Raw genomic sequence first — 19,626 nt, 5'->3', positions numbered from 1 at the left:
CCCATGTCCTGCCCCCCCTCCAAGTTGCTTTTCCCACTCTGTGCTTGGCTTGTTGAAATCCAGCAGCTCTGTTCATCACTGTGATTCTGTAATTCAACCAGTCTCATTTAAAGCAGGTCTTTCAGCCCTGCCGTCTGTTTTGTGGATGCCTTTTCACTAGCAATGTCCATCTTCCTCAGTGTGAAGGGGTTTTGGTGAAAAATCCAATGGTGCTAGAAGCCATCACTGTTCATTGCTGGCCTCGGTTATGTCTGGCTCTTCTGTTTTATCTAATGAAGCTTTTCTCTCTGCTTACAGGCCAAGGAGTGTGGCCAGATGCAGAACAAATGGCTCATGATAAACATTCAGAATGTGCAAGACTTTGCCTGTCAGTGTCTCAACCGCGATGTCTGGAGCAATGAGGCTGTGAAGAACATCATCCGGGACCATTTCATTTTCTGGCAGGTGAGAAATTTCATGGGGCCATGTGGGTAAGTTGGTGCCTTGGTAGAAAGGGCAGTGGAGAAAACGGGCTTTTTAGACTAAAATGGCACTGTTGCAGTTCTCTTGGTGAACTTGCAGAAGAGATACAGTGGTTCATGGAGATGTAGTTTATGGATGTAGATGTAGTTCACGATACTGTACTTGGCACTGGTGAGGCCGCACCTCGAATCCTGTGTTCAGTTTTGGGCCCCTCACTCCAAGAAGGACATTGAGAGGCTGGAGCATGTCCAGAGAAGGGCAATGGAGCTGGGGAGGGGTCTGGAGCACAGGAATGATGGGGAGCGGCTGAGGGAACTGGGGTTGTTTAGTTTGGTGAAGAGGAGGCTGAGGGGAGACGTTACCGCTCTCTACAACTACCTGAAAGAAGGGGATAGAGAGGTGGGTGTCAGTCTCTTCTCCCGTGTAACTAATGAAAGAACAAGAGGAAATGGCCTCAAGTTGCAGCAGGGGAGGGTTAGGTTAGATCTGAGGAGAAATGTGTTCACTGAAAGAGTGGTCAAATGCAGTGAGCTGAAAACAAGAAACTGACTCAGCAGATGAATGACAAGTGGAGTTTTTTATTTTCTACCTCTACTTTTATAGCTAGAGATAAGAACCCGACTATGCAGCCGATCAGGATGTTCACATACTACAGCACTTTCCCATCCATCATTCCCATACTTTGTGGCCAGGTGCTCCAAGACCGAGATCTCCTGCCACACACCACGCAGACTGTTCAACCAGTGTTCTGGTCAGGATAACCCAGGCACACAGTGCTTTGTGTAGTTTTGAACTCCTACTTTTAGGCTGACCCAAGGTCCTGTTATACTTAATAACAACATTGTTTAGTCTTTTAAAGATTGCCTTTGTATAAATCTCAGCTGCCTTTTATTCTCTTAATAATGTTCTCATGGGAATCCCAGCTTCTGCAGTGCCTTGGCTTGCAGCCTGTTGATGTTTCTCCACAGTCAAACACTGGAAGGGGCTGCCCAAGGAGGTGGTGGAGTCACCATCCCTGGAGATGTTCAAGAAACGTGTGGATGTGGCACTTCGGGACATGGTTTAGTGGGCATGGTGGGGTTAGGTTGGCGGTTGGACTTGATGATCTTAGAGGTCTCTTCCAACTTAGCAATTCTATGATACGCATTTGCATGCTTCAACTGTCTTTCACTTGTGCGTTCAAAATGCTGCCATGTAGCTCTAATACAGGGACCAGAGGTGTAGTTTCAGCTTGTCAGAGTTATGAGAACTCTACATACCATTTGTAGTGCATGCTGTAAAATAGAGAAAAACCTTGTCCATTTCCAAAATAGTTTGTTCGTGTTCCCTCTCCACCCAGTAATTTGCTTCCAATGTGGTGTTTTGTAGGTATACCATGACAGTGAGGAAGGACAGAGGTACATACAGTTTTATAAATTAGCAGACTTCCCCTACGTCTCCATCCTGGATCCCAGGACAGGTAAGAGAACTGACAGGTTATTTATCCAGTGAGACGGACTGGCACTTAGTTGTAGGCTGGAGCACCATCTTTCACAGTATGTGTTACGTTCACATGAAGAATCTCAGTTACACTGTTTTGTTCTCTGAGAGACCTTCTTGTCCCTGATGAAATGAAGCGATGTGTTTTGGAGGAACTAAGGGGATAAAACTCCCAAGGCTTGCTGGAATTTTATGTATTTGATTATCGTACTTGGTGTAGCTTAGCAAGTACTTTGTTCAGAGAGTGAAGATAGTACCACCTGGTGGTAAAATTCTGAAATTATTTTTTTTGAGTATCCTTCTAAAAGTTGTTTGAAATGATGTGGTGAATAAACTACAGTAGTTGTAAATGTTACATAAATCTGATTCCTGCTCCTTGCACAGTAGCTTTGTGAGACTCAGAGATGTCTTACCAAATTGCATCTTGATTTTGAAAGACCATTTTGGCTTTGGCTTTTTTGTTTGGTTTTGGGTGGAGGTTTTTATTTATTGTTTTGTTTTACTGAAGAATGAACTTTTACCTCCCCTTCCAGCTCTTTTTAAGTTTACACTTTGTCTTTTGTATCTCATTACCCTTATTTTATTATCATACAATGCCACTATGTTAATTGTCTGGTCTCCTACTTCTCAGGACTGAAGTAATAGGGTCTGTAATCAGAGCTGAGATTTCCTGCTGTTTGGCTTAAACCACCCAACAACATTTCTTTTTTTTATGTTAGAACTGAAGTTAGGATACTCTCCTTGGCACTTCATTTATGTGGAAAAAATGCTATGTGCTAATGCATAGAGCCAAAGCAGGCAAGAATGCAGAAATGCTTCTTCATAAACTTAGTGGTTTGGCTTTTTTCATTTTGATACCTAATTCACCATTCTGTATGCAAGTTCCCATAGATATAAAAGAACAGAAATAAACAGGGTGTGTATTTATGTCTGTCCATGATTGAAACCTTTTTAGTGAGGTGGAAGTAGAAAGCTCTGTGATTATCAGGTGGTAGCCTGTCGGAAGCTGCAGTTCCACAAATATGGACTCTTGCAGCATGCACGTGCAGCAATGAATTGCTGTGTTTGACCACTAAGCTGCAGTCTTTTGCTGGAGTTATGTTTCATGACACCTTTTGTTCCTAGGCCAGAAACTAGTGGAGTGGCACCAGCTGGATGTGACTTCTTTCTTGGACCAAGTGACGGGGTTCCTGAGTGAGCATGGACAGCTGGATGGCCATTCTACTAGTGCTCCCCAAAAATGCTCTCGTTCAGTAAGTATGAAGCCCTCTAGGAGGACTGGAAAAAGTGAGAAGAGAATACTAGCCTGTCTTTGTCCACCTGTGCTGATTTCCTGTTCAGTAGTACAAACATGTAATGAGTTAGTGTAAGAGTATGCAAAAAATATGGTGTGCTGGGGAATGTTCTCTCCCATGGTAACTGTTTTTTTGCTGTGCAGTTTGCTGTGGTTTTGGCATTTATTTTGGATTTAGAAGTCCTCAGACTGTACATCTGTGGAAGGAAGATGTATCACTGCAAGTGGAGCTCCAAGGAGAAGTCATTAAGTAGACATAGCATGACTAGCTTTCCATGGTGTTTGTTCCTGACAGTTTTAATAGCTTCTTGTTGGAAGACCGTCCCCTTGATTTTCAGAACATATTGAAAAGCAATTTATATGTATTTGTGTTATGTCTGTATTCAACAGGAGAGTCTCATTGATGCCAGTGAGGACAGCCAGTTGGAAGCTGCTATCAGAGCCTCGTTACAGGAGACACATTTTGATTCCTCACAGGCCAAGCAGGAGAGTCGGTCAGATGAGGAGTCGGAGTCGGAGCTTTTTTCTGGAAGTGAAGAGTTTATTTCGGTTTGCGGATCTGAGGAGGAGGAGGAGTCGGAGAATCCTGCCAAATTGAGGAAGTCTCCGCACAAGGACTTGGGGTATAAAAAAGAGGAGAGCCGGAGGCCTCAGCCTGAGCCCCCTGCAAGGACTGAGCCTGGTTCAACATCAAATCACAGAGTACTGCCTTGCGTTGATGCGGGGATACTGGAGGAGCCAGCTGACAAGCCTGAAAGTACATTTCAGGGCCTAGATGTGAATGGTAAGTTGTCCCTTTGTTTATAGTGACCTGTGTTTTGTTTTGGTTTTTTTTTTCCCCTGAAAATCTTTATACACTGACAAGCATGGTTTCATCCCTTGTTTTGAAAAGCTCCGTCTTTTCTTACTCACGCCCTGACACCAGACATTTGAGCAATTCACCTTGCCAGCAGCACCACTTTGATGTAGTGATGCCACAAACTGCAGAGTTGTGTTAGTCACTGAGCTCAAGTTTCTTAGTTTGAGACCTCGTGCACGAATAAAGTACATGTTGGTGTCATGCAGGTGCATCTACCGGTACGGTGGAGAGAAGCAGAACATCAGCCCTGCCTTGTGCTCAGTTAGCTTGGCTGCCTCGATGGTCTGGACTGAGTATTAGTAATGAAATTTGGTGAATACCAGTGAGTCTCCAGAATCTCTGTTCCTCCCTGCAGTGTCTGAGCTGGGATGCAGCAGAGGCAGGTGGTCTCAAAGGCCAAGGTAGCACGGTGTGCTTTTCTCTGGGAATGCTGACCAATTTCAGTCACTACTCTTCACTTTTTAAAGCATCCTAAGTTTGATGTGTGCATTTTAAACATGTGGAAGATGTATATCTTCATAGATCCAAACCTTGTATTTGTCTCCAGTCTCTCACCTTGCTATCCTGCCCAGTAGAGTGTGCAACCTAGAATCTACAGAAGACCTCAATTCAGCTGACCTGTTGTTTGTTAACCTGTAGTAACTTCCTTTATGCTAGGACCAAAGGCACAGCTGATGCTAAGGTATCCAGATGGAAAGAGGGAACAAATTTCACTGCCCGAACAAGCTAAACTTCTGGTGAGTGGAGTTTACTGGAATCCTTATTTGAGTACAGGAGAGCTGAGGCTGCAGAATTTCTTTTCCTGTGATGGCACTGTTGAAATCAAATCTAGTGAAAGTGGTATGTCCAGGGAGCGCTTGCACTGTCATTCTGTTGTGTTTCTTCTGTCTCATTCCTCTCTTCGACCAACAGACACTACTGGCTCTGTGTGTTTCCATTGCTGCTTGGGTTGTGTGTACAGTGTCTTCCTTGCTCCCAAAACTGCTTGTTTTCCTTCTAAAATGACTCTAAATGACTTTTGCGTTAATCATTAAATTACTGTAAAATACTCTCAACTCGCTTGTTTGTGGTTTGTTTGGCTTTTTTTTCCTAAATGGAAAAGTTTAGTCGTTGCCCATGGTCAGACAACAGTAAAAGCAAAAGCAAAACTCTTCATTCTTCTCCATCTCGTTCATCGTACTTCCACATTCCCTTCTGGGCACGAATGACAGAGCAGACTTTGGAGGAAGTTCTTCCAAACTTGTACGGTATTAGTTAATTACTGTACATCTCAACTGTGCTTTGGGCTTGTTTACTGTGGAGAGGTCAATGTGGATGACATTTCCATCAAAATTTTGCAGGTGCTTATCTGGAAGCAGCGTGTAAAAAGGTCGCTGTATTCCTGTTAACCATAAGGTTTTGTGACACAGCTCATTTTAATGTGAACAACCTGAAAGCTCTCTGTTGAAGCCTTAGGGAAGGCAAAAGCGTACCTCTTCAGAAGGATCTTATGCAGATTTAGAAGAAAAGCGTCACATCTCTTCCGCAAAATGAGGCTATAACGTAGTTAGCACTCCAGAAATCTACACTGACTCAAGCTCGTATTCTCATCCTTAACTGTTTTCCTTGAAAATAAAAGGGGGGGGGGAAAATGTTTCTTTGTTATGCCACCATCTCTCAAACCCAAACCTAAGCAGACAGGTTGTAAACTGCCTGCAGCGTGCTCAGAGTCCTGGGGCTGAAATACAAAGACTGAGGAATGCTGGCAGAGCGTCCTCCTTACTGTAGGAGCCACCTTTACGTTCAGACCTTCACTGTTGCTTTGTTGTAGCAGTCAGCAGTGTGTGATCTTTTTCAGGTACTCTTTTGTATCTTAACTGCTTTTTGAAAGCAGCCTGTAAAATGAAGTTGTGTGTATTATTAAACACACAGTTAAGTATTTGAATACTTAAGTTATTTAGGTGTTAACCTAGGTGTAATACTGATATATTCCTGATAATCTTGACTTCTGGTTTGACTCCTTTTATGGACCTGTGACAGATAAAGGAGGTTGATCCCAGCATGTGGTTGCCTTTGCTGCTGGCTGCTCCGCAGTCAGGAGAGGATTATAGGTGAGTCAGGTTTTATGAGTCAAGATATCTTTTTATTGCAGAGCTGAACAGGCAGCTTTTGTGCTCGTGTCATGTGATCTCTTAAAGCCATTTCAGTCAGATCAAGATTGAGTCTCTGGTGTTTATTAGTGAGGATCATTTCCATGCTGATTTTTTTCAGCCCTTAGTTACTTCCTTGTGAAGGCTGTCCCTAACTATAAAAACAAATTGTTTAAGGAGACAATTGTACTTTAGAAGTTTTACCTGATGCTGCTCTCCCTCCAAAACCAGCTCTATTTTAAAATATCTTTTTAATCATTGCACTGTTATCAGTCAGGAGTGGCTTCTTTACACACTGTTACCTCCAGGATGTGCTTATGCTTCCAATATTACCATAATCCTTGGTAATACTTTTTTTCCCCCCCCTAGGCAATAAAAAAGGCAGTGCTGCCTTTTCATAGAAGCAGTTGCTCATTGTGTGCAATTGAGTAGCTGACTTCAGTCTGTTCAGCAGCTCAGCCCTTCATCTGCAGCACTGACTTAACTTCTGTTGTCTACTGAGTGTTGTGAGAGGCTGGCCTTTAAATGGGGCAGTGGGGAGATGTGGGCAGTAAACTTACCTGAATTTTTAAATGCAGTGGTTTGTAAGGGATTTTGATCATCCTTGGTCCTTGTTAAGGAAGCCAGACTCACTCTTGTGTTCTTCATCAGACACAGGCATTGGAATCTGCAAAGCCTGTTGGAGAATAGCCCAGGTAAAAGGAGGTGGGGGTGGCAGTCTTCATACCAAAGGTTTGTGTGTGGATTTTGATGAATTCAGAGGAAATATCCATGCAGGTTACTCCCCTGGATCTTCTGCAATCATTAAATCTTGAAAAAGTCCAAGTTGAAAAGGATCTCTGGAGATTATCTGATCTAACCCTCTGTTGAAAGCAGGGCTGTAGATGAGCTTGTCCAGGGCCCTTTCAAGCTGACTCTAGAATACTTCCAGCAAGGGACAGCCTGCCACTTCTCTGGGCAAATTACTACAAAGTTTAATTTCTCTTGCAATAAAGAACTCCTTCCTTGTATCCAGATGAAATTTCCCCTGGAGCAACTTGGCTGTGTTGTCTCTTGTTGCTATGCATCTTTATTTAAAAAAACACTTATCTTCTCTGTACTGGAACACTGTGATGGTGTTACCTCTTAAGTCTTTTTCTTTCTAAGCTGAACAAATCCAAGTCCTTCAACTTTTCTTCGTATACCAAGGCTTGTATGCTCTATAGTAATTTTGATGGCACTCCACTGGATCCTTTCCAGTTTTTCCTTGTCTCTCTTGAATGTGAAGAGACCAAAATATTCCAAGTGTGGCCCAGCAGAATGGCACAATTGCACCCCTTGGTCTGCTAGCAATGCTCTTGTTGATGCAGCCCAGGCTTGCTGTCACTGCTACAAGGGCACACTGCAGACAAGTGTTGAGCTTTCTTGATGAGTTTTGACAGTCTCGCCATGACATCCCGGATCTTGCCACTAGGCAAGCAGCAGGCTTCCAAGACTCAGAGTTGGGTCAGCAGTCAAGTGCCTCAGTCCCCAACAGAAGTCTCCTTTTCAGAAGCACTGCTTCTCCCTGCTGGTTTTGACCTGCTGAGTAGGATCAGTGGGTCCAGTTTTATCTTCAGTGGAACTTATTTGTCCTCCCCATTTATTGCTAAGACTTTATATAATAAAGTTTTGAACTATTTATTTTAATTATTATTCCAAATGAGAGGAGAGCTGCCATTTTGCTGCCACAGGTCTCCACGCTGCCTTGTCTTGCACGCTGCTGTCCTCCCTGTGTTCGAGGCTCGCTTCTGGTCATTCCATTCTGTCTGCCCCAAGTTCTTTCCCTTGCAGTGTTGCTGGCAGCATCCTGCTGCTTTCCTGTTCATCTTCCCTGCGGCAGCAGAACATCCAGAACTCTTCCTGCAGCTCCCTGACCTCCTTCACCATCTCCACTGATGCCCCTGAAATACTGGGAACTGCAGGCTGTCGTTGGAGACCATCTATGACCAACACGTATGTGTATGACCAACAGCTTTCCTACTGGCATACAAACACCGAAATGACACAGCCGCCCAAGTGATCTCCTGAGCCTCTGGCCTGTGAACTGCAGCAGTAGCTACCGCGGGCTTCTTTGCGACCACTTTTTAATGTGTGCCGGGCTGCCTTGGTCTCGAAGTAGCAGCTAAATAGCAAGAGGAAGCTAGTGGAATAATTAGTACTAGTGCAAGCTTAATACTGCTAGCTTGCTTCTTCCATTTAATTTACTGGCATAAGTTGCCCACCAAAACTATGCAAACAGTATTGATGGGACGCCCTTGTTCTTTCACACTTTGTTTTATTGTGTGCTAATTGTCTTTCCCCCCCTTCTTTAAAAAGCTGTGACTTTTCCTTCTGCCCAAGCCTTGCTCTGTTGGTCTATCCCCTCCTCTTCTGCCAATCTCCAATCTCTGTCCCTGTTGGTTTGTACTTTATGCTGTCTTCTGCTGTGTTTTCTGATGAACTTGGGAAATCTCTCTCATGGTATCACAGACATTAGTGTTTCTTGAATATGTCTGTCTGTTGGGTGGTGAGGCTGATACCCTCTTCATCCCAGCACCCTCTGAGTCCTGCTCCAATTGCTATTGTAGGCAGAGAAGTTAATGAATTGAGGTGAGCTTTTTTTTTTTTAAGAAAAAAAAGAAAAGAAAGAAAAAATCTTTGAAGGCAGGAAAAAATTCAATTTTTAATACACATTCTATGTTTATTTTTTGTGTTACCTGATGAAAATGCTCCTTTGGTGACTTCTAGGTTTAATGTCAGGGTAATATCTGACAGACAAGCAAGAGACCACTTGTTTTGGGGCTCTTAAGGGGTTTTTTGCAAATCTTTTACTGTGACTTGAATGTGTGGTGTGGAATTCAGCTTGCTTGTATTAGTGCATTGTTATGTAGGCCTTCTTTCTGTTTAAAGAATCAGTTAGGTGAGTGATCACTTGGTAGTTAGTTTTTATATTATTCATACCCTGTGTGGGCCAAATTAGATATTAAAGTAAAAGGAGGTCTGTACTATATGCAAAATTTCCATTGTCTGTGATTACAAACTTCCTTTTTAAAGAAAAATGGTAAATTTTTTTTTACATTCTTTTGTGGTGTTGTTTTGAATTACACAACACTACTTTGCCTTTCTTTCTTTCCAGGCTCTTGTGAGACACGTCCAGTCAAAAGGATACCCCAATGAACGCTTTGAACTTCTCACCAACTTCCCTCGAAGGAAACTCTCCCACCTGGACTATGAGATCACGTTACAGGAGGCGGGCCTGTGTCCTCAAGAGACTGTCTTTGTGCAGGAGAGGAATTAGCGCCGTGGCCTGAGTTCTCCCAGCTTTCCTCCCATCTCCTCTCTGCCTGGGACACCAACTTGTTACATATGCAGTTGAGGGTCATAGGATTGCAGCGCTGACATCAGGCAGGCAACTGGCTGGCCCTTCTCTCTCTTCTTCCCTTCTCCTGCTCTAGTGACCAAATGAGAGTGCTCAGAGTTTTATTTTCTTCCTCAGCTTGGGCCCTGTGGAGAGCATTGGGAAGAGCATCTTTCCTTTGCTTTCATGGAATGAAATTAAATGGTGATCTGTGTATCCAGTATGCTGGGGCTTGGAGTGGCCATAATACACATACCCCTCTCGCTGCTATTCTTGGATCTGCTTTGTTTAATTTATTTTTGAAAATAAGTGTGTGATAAGGCACTGAGTCATCTCCCTGTAAGGAGAGAGAGTAATCTTCAGTACGGTCTTTCCTTTGTGTTGATTCTCTACACGAAAGGTCTCCATTAACCTTACAGCCTTCTCAAGGGTTTGCTTACCTGGTGCTCTGCAAAAACTTGGGTTTTGGGAAGGAGCTGAGTTGAGCTGTGGTGAGATACTCGGCCCCTGTCTATTTTAAAGGCTTCTAGACTGCATGCATGTTTTCCTCCTGCTTTAAATGCTGCTGGTGGACATAGTGGAAAAAAACCAACCAACAAAAAGCCCCTGAACAGCTATGTTCTACATGGGATTGACTGCTTGGCCCAGAGGGAGTGCTGCACATCCACTGTTGGAGCAGAATTTACTCCTTGGTAGAAGCAGATGGGGTTTCCATTTGTTCTCTTCCCACCATCTAAGTGTCTCCTTGTTACTCGCTTTCAGTATTTTGCAAATCATGATAGAAGGTGGCAGGAGAAAGACAGGTAAAGATCCTGGACTCTCAGGAAAACACCTGTAGCAAAGCCGTGGCAGTTTATTGGCTTTTGTCTTTGTGTGGTGTTTTGTTTTCCCCAGGAGTGATGAGCCTTGCAGGGGTTTTAGAGCACTGACTGTGGTTGAGCAAGGACAGCAAGTCCTAGGCAGGTTTTCTTTCCTTAATTAAAAACATACACAGCCTCCTCAAACTGCAGAATGAATTAGTGCTTTATAAAAGACTTCGTAGCCTGGTGGCTTGAATGGACTTTGCTGCTTTTTATTCTCTTTTTCATGTTCATCTCCTGTCACTTATCTCTGCATCTGGAAGGCTGTATTAAAAGCTACTCCTTTACTTAGGCTTTCTTTTCGGCTCTGGAAGCTGGCACCAGAAGTCGTGCAAACATATCCTGTGCATACACTGGGCTGTGCAGAATGCCCTGTTTTCCCAACATCTTCTCTAGACATCGAGCTGTTGATCAGTTGTGTTACAGTAGGGCATTGCAGTGACATAGATGTTAACTAACACAGCTATCCTCAAAGTATTTACAACTAAGAACTCAGTTTAGTGTGCTCCTTATCAGTGGGGAATAAGGCATGAGAGAGCTACCATAACTGCTGACTTTTTCTGCAACTGTCAGATGATTATACTTGTTAAAGAAAAATACATTAGTGGTCACAAACTTACCATAGACTAAAACTTTTCAGGATATTTTACCCTTAATTTCATGCTAGCATGCATACTTCGGAGTCTTTAAATGTTGAAAATCACAGAGAATATCTCGTATTCCCCGTGATAATATTAGCTTTGTCTTCTGGTCATAATTGAGGTTTCAGATGTACTCATACAATTGTATAAATTTATTTCCCTTCTACACAAAAGCTATTTTGCATTCTACTGCACGATGCAGTATTAGCAAAGCAAAACCTGGTCGCAGGTCCTGGTCAGCAGTTGATGTGACATCTGATGCCATTTTTGCTTTGTGGAGACCCTGTCGTGGTGGCTGCTTCCCAGCGCTGGAAAGAAATTGCAAGGCTGGCAGAGGAGGGGGAATGTTGGTTGCCTGTGAAGCAGCAGTGGCACCTCTAGGCCGAAGGATCCTTTGTGTTCCTAGGATATCCATATCCATAAATCCAAATTGATAACTCAGACTTGGATGTACGAGGGAGCGGGGCAAAAGGAAATCCTTTCCCTGTAGGTCTAATGCTTCCCTAAATAGCTTCAGCTACCAGGTGATATAGCTCACTCTGATGCTTGTTGCCTTGAAGTTCACTACCTCCTCTGCTGTGGTTCGCCACAGGAACATTAAGGCAGGCTGCCAACAGGATGCAGTACCCAGCACATGTGAAGAGAGTCCTTTGTGTCCCTCAGGCAGGCTGGGATGGGAGCATGATGACCTTTCCTGCTCTCCTGCCGGTGTAAGGCAGGGAGCCTTTGTGGTTCCACCAATTCCTCTTTTGAGTTGGTGCTGGTTGGCTGTGTTTGCTGGTGCAGGGCCAACTTATTTTGGACAGGCTTGGGTACGTATCCACTCTGTGGAAAATTGTTCCACATCAGCTTTTCTAGCAGTTAAGTTAACCATGCAAAATTGACTCTGCCTTTTCAGTCCTAGATCTGGACTTTTTGGTAGCTTCTCTCTGATCTCCTGAAGCAATCTGATAAAAAATAACTTAGCAGCTGTCTCGGCAGCAGGCAAGAGCATCAGCTTCTTCATCAGTTCTGGTGCTGGAGAGGTTGTTCACTGTGGGGTCCCATCCTGTGAACCTTCCTTTCTTGCCCCCTTTTGGAGCTGAGCGTGAGCCGCGGGACAGCCGGCAGCTGACAGCTCCTCTCTTCTCAGCTGTAAGGAAAGGAGTAACCTTACACACATCATTTTGCTGTCAAAAACAAAACTGGGAGCCTGAAGTTAGTTAGCTTTTGTTGCTTTTGTTATGCTTGGGAACCTCTCTCGCCAGGAAGCAAATGTTGGACTTGGCTGTGGAAAGCTTAGTTTTGAACCATCAAGAAACATGCCTCTCAACCATGGTAAAAGCTTTTGCCTGATGGTGTGAGCAGGAGTTTTTATGGTCTCACTTAATTTCTTCTTTCTTGAGGTTTTATTTAGAAGAATAGTAATCTTTCTAAAACCTGACAGGGAAAGAAGAATGTGAAATTGAAGATTTACATTGAAAAGGGGATTTTTCTTCCATCTTGCAGTTTCTAGTAGTTTGTTCTGCTCCAAGAAATTTTTAGCCTGTTTTTTTGTGTTGTGTATTTCTTTCTCTGGCAGGATGTGTTTTTCTAGTTTTCTCTTGCTTTGCTTTGTGAGCAGGAGGCAGCGAAAAAGATGTAAAGGAATCGTCGTCCCTGCATGCGGCTCTTCTCTCCCCTCATTCCTTTCCCCTCTTACTCCCTTCTTCCCAACCCAAATAAAAGCAGTGCTGCCGCACACACGTCAGTCAGCTGTGCTGTAGTGGCTGAAAGCTCCTAAGAAATGGCACCAACCAGGATATGGCCTCTTCAGATCTTCATTCATGTTGAAAGCCTTTGGAGTTTGGAGGAACATGTCTGGAAACAACCAAGTTCTGCCTGCCACAGCTTGTGGCAGTGAAGGTGTAAGCTGGTTTAGCTCTATTTATAAAGAGCCTTACTTGTAATTGCTTCCAGATGTTAAATCTGAAGTTCAAATTGCTTTGACAAGGTTGGAAGAAATGCCTTAAATCTCCAATTGCAAAATAAGGTGTTGAAATATGAAGGACAAGGGAAAAAAGTCCTGCAAAGTCTGTGGTTTGTGGCTTCCCATGGGTGTTGCTCGACCATAATTTGAGTGTTGTGTTGCGAGAGCTGCTGTGAGTTTGGAGGAGCAGAAGTGCATGTAGACAGTGGATGTTTTTGGGTTGAGAACTAAACAGAGTTAATTTCTTTCAAGCTGTAACTTCGTGCTGCTTGTGGAGAAGTTTCCTTCTTTGGACGCATGGTTGCAGTCAGAACCAGTGTCCAGAAGCAGAAGGCAAAACAAGCGCTGGCTTTCCCTGCCAGGTGCTGTTGACACCTTTGCTGTTGGCTTCCCACTTGGGATCCGTCAGAGGAGGATTTCAGGTCTTCCTGATGATACGTGCTCCAGGTCAAGCTGATTGACCAGCTTCAACCTCACAGCATTCCCTACTGGCATGAAAAGGGCAGATAAAGGCTGTGCCAAACATTCCTGGGTGTACTTGCATTATTTTCATTGGGCTTTGAATTGTGTCTGCCATTTTTACATTTCTGATATTTATGGACTGAAGTCTGTTGCCTTTCCTAAGAAATCAGATACATTGACAACACTGATATTAGAGGAATGTCCGTGTATGTGCATAATAGCCTTGTAAAATATGGTTGTCTGTAAAATGACATCCAAAGGTACCGTTTAAACAGCGATTTCACATCAGCATGCTTTCCAGAGCTCACTAGATCTGCTGTCTTGCTGTTATAGGAGAACTAACTCCTCTCGTCCGTGAAGCATGTTTGTCATTCACTGCTGCAAACAGTTTGCGTTTCACATGGTCTGCTACTTTCATAGCCTTGTTTTTTAAAGACTACCAAATTCATATACTTGTCTGTGGCATTTTATACCTGCTTCCACTTGTACTGGTGCTATGCCAGTACCCTTGCAGGAACTGGCAGCTGGATTTAGTGCTGAAGGGGGGCCCCATTTCTCTAATTTCTGTTCTTGCTACAGCACCGTGTTTGTTCACAGGGACTCAAGAGCAACCAGAGCTAAACTAAAAGCAATTTTGAGAGCAAAGCATCACTTGGACTGCATTTTGCCAGGTACCAAATGCTGCAGAGACGCATAAAATGTGGTGTCGGGGGTTATTTTTCTAAACCACGCAAAAGCAGATAACATAGGGAGTGTCTGTGTGAATGAGAAGACGTGGGTCACTTCAGGAACTCATCATTTAATTTTTATCCCTTCTTACTCTTCTACTTTCTTTAATCCCTTTTTAGTCAAGTTAATAAAAAAAAAATAGCTAGTCCTGTGTTCCAAGAGCAGGAGCAGTAGCAGAGATGTACTTCAGGGGGGTGAAGTGGAAAGTTTCAGTCCCATGAAGACTGGACATGCCTTGTCTTGCGGTTTTAATAGATTTGGATGCAACCTCTCCTCTCCCCCGCCTTTTCTATTGATTTATTTTATCAGATAGTAATTTGTCTAAGCAGAACAGCTACTCTTGTAAAGGTCTGTTGGTTGACGCTCTGCAAAGACAGCCTGGCCGAGGTCTTACTGCGTTTTGGTTGTACTCCGCTCCTGAAGCACCGAGGTTAATGGATTCCCTTTCTGTGACGTTGTACAGGATCACCTTTACTCCGGTCTCCTCTTGTTGGTGAGATGCTTAGTGTCTGGCCACTCCCAATAAATATAGCCATATGTATATACATATATTTATATATATACACACACACACACGTGTTTTTAATCGGAGAATGCGGCACTTAACATCAGTGCCTCAACTTGCCTCAGTTTTCTGGTGTTTTAAATCAGTATATGATGAGTGATTGCAGAAGTTTGGGATTTGGTCACTGTCTTTAATTACTGTGAGTGTCTGCAGTACAGAGAAAAGTGATTTTGTAACTGCTTATTAAATGGTGCTGAGACTTTAAGGAGGATAGATAGAGCACGGGGCAAGGGGTCGATGTGCTATTTTATAGAAGACTTATGTGAAGAGCATCTGGGTAAAACTCAACTCAGAGACGTGGTGCATCACCAGAGACACCAGACTGTAGGGTAGATGATTTTTAAGAATAAGGCTGTTTCCTCGAATTGGTGAACTTACACTTTTGAAATTATGACTTCGCTTGTCGGTTTTTACAGTAGTCACTTTTTTCTTCAATGATGGCAACTTCACGTGGGAGGAGGAAGAGGAGTAATTTGGAAGATTTCAGCTCACTGTGCTGGGAGGGACCAAACTCAAGGAAACCTCTGATCTATATACACAACTGCTGCATTTTTTTATAAATATATGTAAATGTCCTATTGTAATATTTGATCATGGAAATAAAACAAACTGTTTTCAGTAGCTTTCTTCATCTCTTGGTTTTGGGGTTTGGGGTTGGTTTCTTTGTTGGTTTAGTTCTAATGAAAGTCTGTCCCTGCACTATATGGAGAGTTTCTTTGTTTTTCCTTGAGGTTATTTGGGTAGAAGGAAAAAAAAAATCAAACCAACTTCCCTATACGTGTGTATCTTATTTTTTACTAAAAATTGTCAGATTGGTGCATTTAGAAATGTGGCTTTCTATTCTGAACCATGTCCTCCCGGTACAGGTGTTGTCAAATGAATCTCTAACTTCTGCAGTTGTCTTCTGGGCTCCTTGGGATGTTCCTCTCATGGCCTCGCAGAGTCCCTTCTGGACAAGTGCTGTGCGGGTACTGTGGGGAAAAAAAAAAGCCTAAGAGACCAATCTGGAGCCATCCTCGTGTTCCTGGCTGTATGTCGGTCTCCTCTGAAATGGTGACTTCAGCCACTGCCCCAGCCTTGCCCTGATTGAACTCTCCAAAAAGTTGCGGAAGAGGGGGGCTGACTGTGCCGACAGTCACGCTAAAGCCCTCGGTGTTAGTCGTGACTCATTCCCAGCGCGCCTTGGAGAGAAGGGCAACTGTGCTGGGCTTGCCTTCTCCAAACCCAAGGCTTACTCAAGGGGGGTTGTCCAAATTCCGTGGTTAACACCTTTCTGGGAGGCGCTGACCTCCAGAGGAGCCCAGGAGAAGGCTGGTGCTCTTGCTGCCGTTCCAGGGTGTCTTGGGAGTGACTTTTGGTTTTGGTGTGTGCGCCGCTCCTTCTCACCATGTTAAGAGAAATGGACGGGTCCTTTCTCCGTGATGAAGACCTGCCTGTGCGCCTCTGAGGGCTGGAAAACAGCCTGATTTCATGCAGCTTAGGAAAATGTCTTGTTCCAACTGAGTCAGAAATACTTTTTCATTGTAATCTGTAAGTCAAGGAAGTACAGGATAGACTCAAGATACACCTCTCGTTAATCTGTTTATTTTTCCTTTCGCAGACTGTTAACTGGGTTGGTTTCTCTCATCTGAAGCAGTAAATTAGGTGAGTCATAAGGAAGCTAAACCAGATGCCATATTATCTAGCAGTAACATGTTAGCATTTCTTCAGAGTCCTAGCCAGGCCTTGTCCAAGGGGATCACTGTTGGTAGCAAATGTGCCCACACCTGCGTTCAGAGACGGCTTAGCTTGGGCAGGAGCAGTTTTGCGGATGCTACCGAGAGGAGTGGGAGAGACCCCCGAATTGTGCTGAATTGTCCTGTCTGGACAGGGCTGAGGTGGGCTTTGGTTTGGCACAGAATGATTTGATACCACCCGTTCAAACTCAGCTCAGCCTCTTTGATTCTCCTCAAAGCCAGTCCACTCTTGGAGCCCAGATTTCCACAGGCCCAGAGAGGTTTGGGGAAGCAAAGAGCAGGGGAGCACAGTTAAGAGAGCGGACGGAGTGGTTCTATAAAGCTCACAGATCTTCAAGTTCAGAAAGAGCCGCTGACCTGCAAACTCTGACCTGGAGAGACAAAGCCCTCCAAGAGCGAGGGGATAAAGCAACGTGAGACGTAGAACAACTCCATGTGGTGCTGGAGTTCACAGGAGGACCTTGCCGAGCCAGAATCCCTTTGCCCAGGACCACGTGTGGCAGCGCCGTGGCCGGGTGACTTGGCAGCAATTTACTTGCCCATAGTTGTGGTGCTGATGCTTTCATAATTAAATTCTCGTGTGAGAAAAGGAGGCATGCAGCCACTCACAGCGCTCGGGAAGCTGTGCTCTTCTGCGCAGGGCTAAAATTAGCCTTTTAAAATTATTATTATTGTTACTATTATGGACTTGGGGTGTAGTGGGTGTAACGGAAAGATCAGCAATCCTGGGAAAAAGATTCACGCTGATGCTTCATGCTGAACAGCGTGGGGTTTTCTGGGGGGGGATGATTGACCGGATCATGTGTGTGGCCACATAGGAAGCTCAGATTACTGTGACGTAGAAAAGGGCACAAGATGAGGTTGCAACACATTTTCTTCCAAAGGAGTGAAAAACGCTTCCTCTCTTTCTAAAGAAAAAAAAGGAAGAAAAACCTGGATTATTCTCAGCAGTTTGCTGTCCTACATGTTTGACCTTTGCTGCTGTCTGCTTTTTAGAGACAGATTCATGTTAAGAATAAAACGGGTTTATGTGCTGGTGCAAACTCTGATTTTCCTTTCAGAGGAACTGTTGTTACTCAGATAATCTGCTCCTCTCATCTTATTTTTCCTACAAAACCAGAATTGGCTGCAGTAGCCCAGCCTCACTCGTTCATCGTTTTCCATGTGGCACTCAAGGACTCCAACTGCCTTTTCTGTTTCTTCTGGCAGCCCGTGACGCGCTGTACTTGGAGCAGGTTTTGTATTCTCTGCAGTTCCGTACTCATGGACTGGAAAGCAGGAAAAGCTGCTTTGAAATGTGTCGGCAGATGCTACTTGTATGTGTTATCCAAAGTCAAGCAAGTTGGGTTATAAACCAAAATGTAGCATTGTATTCTAGTTGCCTTTTTTTTATTTTATTTACTATATCAGTAACTGCGTCAGGGCTATGAGATCAGCCGCATTTATGCTGTGGCTGTTGCAGCCAGGGAAGCCCACGTCCCAACCAGCTGATGTGCCTGAGGTCCTCATGATGAACACACGAGGAGTATGAACCTCCTCCAAATGCTTTTTTGAGAAGATTCTTCCTTCTGCCTGCACAGCCCATGAGCAATTCTCCTTCGTGCTTGTGCTGCCTGCAACTCTGCCAGAAAAACTGCCCCATTTTTGCCAGCTTTTGGACTACAGCTTCCCTGTCTCCTGCTCTCAGACACGGACATGATGTTCTCCTGGTTCTGTTCCCATCTTGAAGCTGCTACTGTCAGACTGAAGAGGAGCCTCCCCCTTGCATCTTAACTGCCAGCCATGGGCACCCTAGATAGGACTTTGAAATGCTGGTGTGTGATGACTTGCAATAATTAAGATATCTAGAATTAACCTTGCTCTCCCTATGTTATCACTGAGGTGTGAGATGAGTGTGTAAAATGGGGTGTGCTCAACACCTGGAGGAGAAGCTGAGCCATCTGCAAGGAGGCAAAGGGCAGGAGCTGGGAACCGGCTGAGATGTGAGAATATTCATTTATTTGGAAGCTTTTAGTAAAATATTAGTGTGCTGCCTCCTGTGGGTAAAGATGAGAAGAGGCAAACCTGAGCTGTTCAGCATTCATGCACACAGCTCTTGCACAATGAGGGAAACAAGGTGAAACATGGTGGAAGAAGCCCTTGGTGGAGGACATGGACTCATGGTGGCAGACGGATGGAGTTGGGAGTGCAGAGGAGAGGGGAAAATCTTCTCCTTGTGTAGTCGTTCCAGGAGAAACCAAGTTTTTTTACTGGGGCAGTGGTCAAGGCACTCAGGGCAAACGTGGCAGAAGCCTTAAAATCTGAAGCTGTGCATGTTTTGGTGAATTGTGGCTTCTGCCGGTGGAAGGGGGAAAATTGAACAGACAGATGAGCTGCAGCGCTGGCAGGGGCTGGCTCATTCAGGCAGGACAGTCATTCTTCCCTCTGAGCCGCCGGCTGTGTGGGAGAGGGAAGGATCATGACTGATGGGTGGGTCGACCTTGGGGTGGAGGAGGAAGACGTGGAGCACACGCTGGGGCATCATAAATAGTCACCTAAGGGTGATGCCTTCAGCACAGGGCTCATCCAAGGGGTGGACGCTGCTGGCTCCATGTGGCATCGCTCCCGGGTAAGCTGGGAAGGTGGGAGGACAGGTTCCCTGGGCCTTGCTTGAATCCCCTTGCTTTTGGCCATGGAGACATGCTGGCAGGAAGGGTGTCTTTCTTTCAGATGTCCTAATAGAGACCGGTTCATCTGCACTTTTGCGTTACCTCCCGTTATAGAAGGGTTGGTCTGTCTGTATTGGCTGAGGTAGAAGAAAGCAGCTAAGGCAAACTTGCTTCTTGCTTAAGGGGAGCATTGAGGGGACAGCAAGGTGCAGAGAGCTTCCTAGGGGAAGGAGAGCTGCTGCCTTCCCAGGGAGAGGGAGCAGTGGAGGGACAGAGTCCTTGGAGACCTTAAGTGGAGATTTGCAGAAGACCACAAAAGCCTCTGGCTGGTGAGAGGAGCCCACACTGTGAGCTCCAGAGGGGCATGAGCTGTTCTGGAAGATCCTCCAATGCAGGGAGGTGGGACTTGGCACTGAATGCTCGTGGCTCTTGGAAGAGGCAGCCACACACAATCCC

At 44.7% G+C, this 19,626-nt stretch overlaps 1 protein-coding gene across 1 annotated transcript; it reads left to right on the top strand.

Moving 5' to 3' along the window:
* Positions 1 to 297: 297 nt before the first annotated feature.
* Positions 298 to 10,156, top strand: UBXN7 (UBX domain protein 7; the record flags this gene model as incomplete). Its single annotated transcript, XM_010178512.1, has 6 exons — positions 298 to 444; positions 1,831 to 1,921; positions 3,067 to 3,194; positions 3,626 to 4,019; positions 4,752 to 4,831; positions 9,360 to 10,156. Coding segments are annotated over 6 exons (1,002 nt in total), but the record flags the coding sequence as incomplete, so codon positions are not given.
* Positions 10,157 to 19,626: the final 9,470 nt, after the last annotated feature.

The sequence above is a fragment of the Mesitornis unicolor genome, unplaced genomic scaffold (assembly GCF_000695765.1).
Source record: "Mesitornis unicolor isolate BGI_N332 unplaced genomic scaffold, ASM69576v1 scaffold5912, whole genome shotgun sequence".
Lineage (NCBI taxonomy): Eukaryota > Metazoa > Chordata > Aves > Mesitornithiformes > Mesitornithidae > Mesitornis > Mesitornis unicolor.
Note: the sequence above shows the minus strand (reverse complement) of the source record. Positions and strands in the feature narration are given on the sequence as shown.